At 33.2% G+C, this 10,308-nt stretch overlaps 1 protein-coding gene across 1 annotated transcript; it reads left to right on the plus strand.

Annotated features, from left to right (window-relative positions):
* Positions 1 to 9,238: 9,238 nt before the first annotated feature.
* LOC145098770 (uncharacterized) lies at positions 9,239 to 10,090 on the plus strand. Its single transcript, XM_079036378.1, has one exon. It carries the CDS (start codon positions 9,239 to 9,241, stop codon positions 10,088 to 10,090), a length of 852 nt encoding a protein of 283 aa, XP_078892504.1.
* The last annotated feature ends 218 nt before the right edge of the window (positions 10,091 to 10,308 follow it).

Raw genomic sequence — 10,308 nt, forward strand, 5'->3', positions numbered from 1 at the left:
ATGTCGTTCATTCAATACTCTCCTGGAGTCTATGATTTCTTTGCCTTAGTCAGCAGTATCTTCTGCTGAGGCATATGATATTTTCCCTTAGTACTTTTACTAGTAATATTCTCCTACTTTCTTTAAAGTCAAATACCATATTTTGGTAATGATAATATTTAAGGGGAATTCTCTTTAAAACATAACACTGTCGGGTCTTGGTAGAAGACTGCTTTTATTTAAAAAATATAGGATTTTCTGGAAAGGACTCTAATACACCGTTGACTCTAAACTACTACTTTTTATAAAGTTATTTGAATAAAATGACACTAAATACTTATGAACTCACCAGCATTTATAAAAATGCTGATACTCGCTTTCAAATAACTTGTATTCTCAGGTCAGCAATAGACAGGTACATTCCAGAAGCTTTTGGTGAAGACAGTTTAGTACCAAGCTGCACCTATATTACCACTTGTATTACTTTGATGTTTCTATGTAATGTAAACCATATAAAACTATTACTATTAATGTAATGGTTGTTGTACTTTGATTACTATAGTGCATATGTTGTGATACTTGACATGACGTCATCCACCCCAGAACGTTTCCGCCGTTCCGGTTTTGGGGTGTGACAATCTATTAGGAGTCAGAGACAGAAATAGAGTCAACCAATGAGTTTAGACCTGCCCACTAGAGACTCTCAGCCCCACTTCTAGGAGGTATTCGAAAGGAAACTATCAAGGACTCATGGCTCAATTTTACCTTAACGATAATACCTTTGGCATCCTCTAAGTTGAAAATTATACGAAATTGATTTTTTAACACCAATCCACCTAACTCCAAATCAATCCAGAAAGAAGTAGAAACACCTTCTACTACATAGTTGTAACAAATGCACATTCAACCCATTTAGATGATCCAGAGCTTTGATATCCACCCAAGTTGAATTTCTTGTAGAATAAATGTTCATATCAATAAGACTAGGATTACCATAAATTGTTTTAATGATAGAAACCCAAAGGCCCAAAGGTTTAGTCAAGAAACGCACCAAAGTAGTTAGTTGTTGCGGAGTAAGTTAGGCCATTGGTAGGATTGAAACATTCAAAAACTACAAGATGACTAAACAGCAACTTCGGAAGACCAGCATGCGGTTACCCTTGACGAAAATATCGACAAACCGTTTGAACACTCGATAGGCCGGGATAAAATAGAGCGAGATGCATCGTCTTCAAAGAATAAGGAAAAGAAAAGGTCATATTGAGATGTAAGCAAAGAAAATTACTACTAGAGCAACATGTGATGAATGATATACCAGTTTTGTAAATATCAACCGAGTCTCGACTATGAAAACCTTGTGACGATGTTTTTGGTGAAAAAAAAAAAAAAAAAACTAATAACTAATTATTTTGATTTTTTTTATGTAATCTCATTTAGTTTCATTTATGTAACGTTTTTTATTTTTAGTTATGATGTGTTTTTATTTTTATTTTAAATGAGTAAAATGTTTTTATATTATCAAATTTTAATATCTATATAACTTTTTTAATAAATAAATAGAGATTTGAAAATCATTTTGGTAATGAAGTGGTGAGTATTTTTTAGGATAAGTGGCAGGGAGATGATGTTATGAGATTAAAAGTACATGATATAGCTTAAGAGTTTTTATAAAATGGGGTGCATAGTATTTTATATTAAGTTTTTTTAATTGTTTTATACATGCCAATAGATTGAGATAACCTCTACTAAATATGGTCAAATGGTGTGATAAATTGAATATAAATTTCATAAAAAAAAAAATTGTTTGTAACCAAATTATTTATCAAAACAATATCAACTATTTTTATAAGTCATTTCGCCCTTAAAGTTCAATCATGCACCTTCTAATATATAACAATTTCATTTGAACTATTAAGTTGATACATTGAACTAGACAAGCTAAACATGCAACATATATTGTAACTGAATTATGTAAACTAATACATGATACATGTTAAAATTTTAATAGGTAAACGACGCAAATATTATATATGAAGCTTCCTTTGGTATTATTTAAATAATTCTTTCTTGTCATTTTTCCACTTTGATTTTTTTTTCTTTTGTTTTTATGCTGGAAAGAGCCTGTAATAGGGTCCCAAAAACATTTATAAAATAAAATGTTGAATTTTTTTTTATCATATGACACATCGCCCAAACTTGGTCAAGATAATGATATTGACATTTGACTATGTTCATGTTCACCAACCACTTAAATTATCTATATCTATATTTGGTAATAAACAAATAAGTCATATACTGTTAAGTGCAAAATACTATTCCTAAATCAAATTCTATTGACTTAAATGTTATACCGTTATATCACAAATTTATACCCGAAAATTAATTAATCGACTTAAACCTATTTGGTGTTTCATATTATATTTAGTGTTAAATCGTTTTAATCCAACATTATTTTCTATTTAAAGATGTTTTGAAAAATTAAAAACATTAAATTTAAGGTTATACTATTCATTTATGTGTGACAAAACTATAAATTTTGTCCCTGTTGTTTGCAAAAAACTGTGGAGGGGTCCAAAAATTTTCCAACTTGCTTGGAACGTCCAAAACCAAAAGTTTCGTGTGAATTTGGTCCAAAAATCAGAAATTTCTCATGAGTTTGGTCTATGATGGACTTGAAATGATGGTTTTGCCATTTTATTTATTTTTTTATTTTTTTCATATATATTTTAATACTTAATTAAATAAAAAAAACAAACAAACAAACAATTGGACCCACCCCCACTCCCCACCGTCCCATTCCCTTTTCTCTTTTTCTAACCTAACCCAAATTAGTTGTTCATCTTCAAGAAACCTAAACAAACAAACAAACAATTAGATCGATGCTTTAGAGTCTCTCGATGCCTTCTTCCTCCAACAGAACCATCGACGACCACTGGATAACACTCTTCCTCCGTCGCCATTGAAGTTTCTCTATGTTGTTCTTTTGCCCACACATTCACCTACAAATCAAAAAGTTGTCACACATAGTTACATACACTTCTCCTCAATCTTTTATTAGGTTTAAAAAGTCCACCAACTAGCTTTCATCACATGTTCGTGTTTCAATTTCTTGTTACTACTTGCTTCCCTTTTGACAGGAAAAGAGAAGTCGAAGTTGCACACGACGAAGGAAAATCCACGCGAAAGTGGACACAACCACGACCAACAAAGCTGGTGACAAGGTCTTGTACCGATAATCACAAATGAATCGTCAATCTCCTCTGCCTATTCCTATTCGATTTAGGTTTAATTTTTGAATCTTATGGTGTTCATTAGAAGCATGATGTTTTCTGTTGGTGTGCTGAACAATGGGATGCCTTTGTTCATCTTGGGTTTTTCTTCATCTGAGTTTAACTGGGATGTATTCTCCTTCACCATCGCATCCTCTGGTATGTATTCACCACCGCATCTGTTCATCTGAACATGCCTTCATCCCTAGAGATGGCATTTGCTCGGTTTCTAGGCTTCGGTAACCAAAACGGCGAAGTCCATCGGAAATTTACATCATCCCATCATCAATTGCAATTGTTTTAGCTATACCTAGGAAGTCTGATAAGCCAACTCATATCACCCCGTTCCGATGTCTCCTACCCTTTTGGTTTTAGGTTTTGGTTTTGCATAATAGAAATACAAACAGGGAGAGATACAAACAACAATGGCGGTGGTGGGAAGGTCTCGTCAAACATGTTTTCCAATCAAAATCCGTCATAATCTCACCATCGACACACCACTTACAACTTCATATTTATTATAGTTTATCGCACATCCAACACCCCCTTCCCTTCTTCTTGGTAGTCGTATCGTACATCACCATTCCTACGGTCCACCTGCAACTCGATTGAAGGGAATGGGTTGACGAATCGGGGCAGGGGTGGGTTGGGATTTTAGCAAATTTGGGTTTTTTCACTATGTAAGTGTTTAATTTTGTGAGTGTGTGTATTTTGGTGATGAAGTATACGATCAATAGAGAAGAGGGACATAGGGGGTACTGGTGAAAGAAGAGTAGGGCGGGGTGGGATTTTAGCTTTTATTTTTTTAATTATTTGAAAATTAAAATAAATGACGAAAAAAGAAAAAAAGAAATTAAAGGGGTAAAATTGACTTTTCAAGTATACTAGGACCAAAACCACAATAAATTCTTGATTTTGGACCTTCCATGCAAGTTGAAAACTTTTTGGACCCTATCCAAAGTTTTTTACAAACCACAGGGACCAATTTTGCAGTTTTGTCTGTTGTATTAAATTTTCACAATTTGAGCATTTCAAGTTGAATGTTATGCATCCTTTTTTTTGGAACGACAGAATTTATTAAGATAACAAGAAGCTAAACATAAAGAATTACATCAATAAAGTAGCAGAAATAGGGTTATGAAGCCGATAGTTCCTACTAATCTTGGCTTTAGTGCACCTATTATAAATCTAAAAGAAAGCCCTATACACAATATCATCAAAAAGCATGGATTTCCTAGAGCCAAAAGAACCATCGCTCTATCATTTTCATCCTTCAACAAGTCCATCACAACCCACCCTCACCATCGCTAACAAGGTATTCCTTAATATCAGTTGTAATTTTGGTATTGGCTATGTTTAGTATCTGATTTTGATTTTTGAGGTACGATATGTTTAGATTTTACATAAGACATTGGATTTTAATTTTTGAATCCAAAGCTAAGTTACGATGTTTATCTTCTTCTTTTTGGTGATTTTGAACCAATATGTTGCTTAATTTGTCATTATATGTCTTCTTTCAGATTGAGGAAGTTGGCTACCCCTCTTACGAGTGTCCATTGTTTCTTATTTAATATAGGTTGTTCAATAGGATTTTGAGGTTTAATTTACTCAAAGTTTGTTATTTTCTACTTTGGGTTTGATTTTGTTATTTGCAGCTACTCCGTACATTTTGTACCACATATGCTTTATGTTTGGTCCAATCAAATAAATTGGCTTCATGTTTGGACAAATTGAATTAATTGATCAAATCCTTTGTGTCCAAGAAACTTCTGTCGAACAATTCTCATCTTCGATTTCTGCCCTAATTTTTATAGGATGATTTCAATTTCAGTTAGTTTGGATTCGACTTGGTGCTGATGAAAACAATATTTGCTCTTATGAATTGATTTATGTCTTCTTCTTTTCCACCTCCTACTTTGACTTTTCCCTTTCTAAAGCCTCCTCTTTAATGGGGTAACTTTAGAGGTCAAAATTTTATTGGGGGAATTTTGTATTTTCTACCCTTGGATTTACGTTTCTTCTATGATCATTTTTTTAAAATTAATGTTAACGACTAAATCTGGAACTAGAGCATGTAGGGCCGGTCCATATATATTTTGGGCCCGGGGAAAGAAAGAAAAAAGGGCCCCCAAAGCCATGATATAATAAAGATTTGAAATAGACACCATTAACAAAAAATCAATAATAATATTTTTTATGAAACAGTTGAATTAATAATATAAACACAACCTTTACAAAAACAACTAACAAAAACGCTTCTCTTTAAGATTTTAAGATGCAACATCATTAGTAATATTATCGAAATCAATTTTGTCTAACCTATATTTCTCTAAACATAATATTACCAAAACATTTATTTTTCTTACATTGATTCCCTTAGGTAATTATTAGGTGAGACATCAACAAATTTTAAACCACAACCATTATTAGCAAGCTGCAAAATAAAATCAATAACAGAAAATTAGTAGAGACAAAACATAAAAAAGTTGGAACATAAAACTGTTGATTATACAACTACATACAAAAACCTGCAAACATATTACATGATTAAGTGAAAAATCTTAAACGTTTGAGGCTAAAACAATAGAGATCAGACAACCAGAAATCTGATATACTAACAGAAACAAAAATTAGAATGTTTGATACTTTGATGGTAGAAAATGAGAAACAAAAAAACAATCAGAAAAACAACTTTGATCAAACCATACCTCAATTCACGCCTAATGGTTGTACAGTACCAGAAATTAAAGATCAAAAGTTATGATAAGCAGCTTGTACAGTACCAGAAATCTAAAATAATTTAGGCTCTAAAAGAATGGAGTTCAGATTTCAAAAACCATAAACAAAAACAAAAAATTAAAAGGTTTACACTTTTTTGAGTCTTTGATTAGAACCAATAATGAGAAAAAAAATCATAAACAAAAAAGATTTGATCAGGCCATACTTCAAATGTGCGCATGATGCTTGTACATACCCTAAATCGAAAATCAGAAGCTTCAATAAGAAGCTTGTACAGTACCAAAAATCGAAAATCAATTCAGAACTATATGCCTAGTGTGTGGAATAAAAACAAATGAAGGGGAAGGAAAGAGAATCGGGGGTGGAGAGTGATGTCGTGATGATGAAGGTGTCTCTTGATGCTTATTCAGACGAGGCGACGAGGCTTGATCGGCAATAACGGATTCACACGATTAACGAGATGTCGATTTGTGTCTGATGTTTGTGCAAGTGTCGATTCGGTACCCTAATTTACGTTGTCTATTGTGCTTAATTCCCAGATGCAGTGTTTCCAGCGACCTTCCAATTAGTTTCTTGGGCTGATTTGAGATTGATTTAATTTGGCTTGGGCCCTTAACAAATATACACATAAGTTGATTTTTTTACATACATATATTGTATATAACTCATAAATTTTGGGCCCCTTGGGGGCATGGGCCGTGGGCGGTCGCCCGTGTTGCCCACCGTCAGGACCGGCCCTGAGAGCATGTGGAAGAGATGTGTGCTTTGTTAAAGCATAAGGAGAAATAGGTATAGTAGTTGGTGATGGTGCACCATTAAGAATATGTGCATGTGGTGTATTGGAATATCCCTCTGGTAGCTCTTCCTCTTCTGTTTTTGGAATGGTTCTCACACGGATTACAAATGTTTCATGCATTTTACAATAAACAATTGAAATTTGTTGGGTGTTGTTGATGATTTGGATCATTAATTGTATGTAATACCAATACCCCTTATATGTATTCTAATCTCCCATAAAGTGATGCATAGTGGACTATAAAATGTAAAATGTGTGTTTCCCAAGAATGGATGAATAATTCAACAGGAGTGGCTTTTACACATTTCATCATCATTGTATAAATCGGAGAAGTAAGTGATACGGATATCCCTTATATGTATCTTCTAAAGTGATTATGAAAAAGTTATTGATTGAGATTTAAGAACTTGTACGTATATCTTTCAAGATGTTATTGACAAGATATTGACTTTTTCACAACCAAGAACAAGGGATATGTGCATCATGTCAGACATTGAGACTGTTTCTACAATCACATTACGCTAATTTACATCTTCTATAACATATGAGGTTAAACTTAAACCATATCATTTCATTGTGCACTTATGATTTAAGTTTATTTTGTAAATCTCATCATATATAAGGACGTTTTGAGATATTATGCTTATCGTGTTCATATCTACCTTATGAAAATGATGATCTTCATAATCTAATTGGTGGACTCAGTATCTTACTTTGTACAGGTGATGGTCATGTCATTGGAGGTGTAATTGGTGGTGGCCTTGTCGCATCCACTTTGGTGCATGTATGATTTTATTTATTATTATTATTTATAAAAAAAATTAAAAACAATGCAATGAAATGATGTGAGTCTATTGCTTGTAATTGTAGGTAGTGGTATGTAGTTTTGTGTATGGTGTTGGTAATAATGTGAAGGTGAAGGTGAAGGACAAAACGTAGTCAACATTAACAGATGATAGTCAAGAAATTATTGAAAAACCAGTGGTTGTTCCATGGCAACTACATACACAAAGTGGTGTGCGAAACTCTGTTCGATTGTTTTCTAGATAAAATTGCTATAACGGGGTGATTTTCTTAAAGTACAAGGATGTAATAGCAAAAAATAAAGGTACGATGTTGTAATAGGGAAAATATAGGAAGGTAGACATAGACACCCTTATGTAAAGATTTTAAACATCCAATAATGGTTTTTAAAATGATATACAATGGCTAAATGCAAGAAATAGCAACATCCTTTTATTTATTTGTGTATCATAGCATCCTAATTTCACATAGCATTTACCAAAGTTGGGTTGCTTCAATTGTGGAGTTGTCAAATATAGTTGTCTTTTCTTTTTATGTATTTCATTCTTGAAGCATAATACCAAAAAAAAAAAAAAAAAAAAAAAAAAAAAAAAAAAAACCCACCTGGTCAAAGCTCGGGCTTTTTTTACTAGTTTAAGTTGAATTATCAAACATTAAAAGTATATTTAATTAACATATTGCGTTTTCTTTAGATAAAATTGCTATAACTGGATGAATTTCTTAAAGTATAAAGATGTAATAGGAAAAAATAAAGGTACGATGTTGTAATAGGGAAAATATAGGAAGGTAGACTTAGATACCCTTATGTAAAGATTTTAAACATCCAATAATGGTTTTTAATATGGTATCCAATGGCTAAATGCAAGAAATAGTTGTTGGAACTTTGCTTAACAATGTGGGACTTATCCCAAATTGGTGGAAAAGAAAACATTCCCCCACCTTATCTGTCTTGTCCCACTCATTTAATTAAATGGGTCAAGTAATGGGTTAATCATATTGGGCTTGGGTTGTGGCGTTGGATTAGCCTAATTGGACTCAAAATAGGCTAATATCAAGAGAATATTTAATGGTCAAAAGACGGGCCTTGGGCCTTAGGGCTCTTGGGGTCTTCCTGATTAATTAAATAATTTGTAATTACGAAATTAATTTTTATTCTTTATTTTTATTAAATTCGTAATCACTGAATGACAGGTATTTGGAAGTTATTTTCGGTTTTGACAGTTTTTAACTGTCATAATCAATACCTATAAATACATGATTTATGTCATTTGTGAGGGGTTACAGAAACAATCACCACAAATTCTCTTCAAAATTCGTTATTCCTGAAGATGAAGGGGACATAGAAATTTCGACAGATTCAAGATTACTTCTTGGATTGATTGTTGTATCCTCTAGACAGATCCCTACCAGGGAAATTTCTGTCTTAGGACACTGCAATTTGCAGGCCTCAATCTACATAATTTCGTTTTTGTGTTTCTGTTGTAAAAATAAATCTTCAAGTATGTTTTCTGTAAACTGATTCTTGTATATATATATATATATATATATATATATATATATATATTTCAATTTCGTTTGTTTTATTTCTATTAGTCTTGTTGATTGTATACTTCTGTAATAACAATCTAAGACAAAAATCAAAGAGTGAAGAATGGATCAAAATTCCATCATCAAAATACATGTGGAAAAGCCTGAGAAATTCAAAGGCTCAGATTTCCGGAGATGGCAACAGAAGATGTTGTTTTATCTAACAACTCTTCATCTTTCCAATGTTCTCACTGATGATTCTCCCTCTCCTCCTACTGGTATAACCACTGCAAAAGGAACAACACCACCCAGTGAAGCCCACTTGCTAGAACATCAAAGGGCAGTGGAAACTTGGAACACAAATGAATATAATTGTAGAAATTATATTTTGAATGCCCTGGATGATTCTCTCTATGATATCTACTTTACCATGACTACTGCAAGAGAGATATGGGAATCATTGGAAAAGAAATACAAAACAGAAGTGGCATATTCCAAGAAAGTCGTGATTGGAAAGTTCATGAATTTCAAGATGGTGGATACCAAATCTGCCCTCGAACAAGTGGAGGAAATTCAAGTCATTGCACATGATCTTGAAGTTGAAGGTATGGGTATAAACTCTAACTTTCTTGTTGGTTCAATCATTGAAAAACTTCCTCCTTCTTGGAAGAATTTCAAATTATATCTTAAGCACTTAACTGATGACATGAGTTTTGAGCAACTTGTGTTAAGAATTCATGTCGAAGAAGATAACATATTGAATGAGAAGGCAGATGCAAATTCCTTGGAACCAAGTACAAACTCTGTTGGAGAAGCAAGTACTTCAAGGAAAAAGCACAACAACAAGAAAGGGAAGCAAGGCTCCAAAAATTCTTCCAAAGATGGCAAAAATCATGGCCCTAACAAGAAGAATTTCAAGAAGAATTCTGGTTCATGCAATGTTTGTGGCAAAATTAGAAACAATGCCAAAGATTGAAGATTCAGGAGGGGTCAACGAGGAAACAATGGAGGGAACAATGGAAACAATGGTGGTAATTCTGGTGGAGGAAATTCTGGTCAAGCCAACATGGTTGAATCACCAAATCAGTTTGTTGCTGTGATTCAAACCAACATGGTTAGCAATTGTGTGGATTGGTGGATTGATACTGGAGCCACAAGGCACATTTGCAACTCCCGAACTATGTTTTCTACATA

The sequence above is a fragment of the Lactuca serriola genome, chromosome 4 (assembly GCF_051521515.1).
Source record: "Lactuca serriola cultivar US96UC23 chromosome 4, Lser_US96UC23_V15, whole genome shotgun sequence".
Classification (NCBI taxonomy): domain Eukaryota; kingdom Viridiplantae; phylum Streptophyta; class Magnoliopsida; order Asterales; family Asteraceae; genus Lactuca; species Lactuca serriola.

What these genes read in the sequence shown, in the direction of transcription:
- LOC145098770 (XM_079036378.1), top strand. Translation starts at nt 9,239, where the DNA reads ATGGATCAAAATTCCATCATCAAAATACATGTGGAAAAGCCTGAGAAA.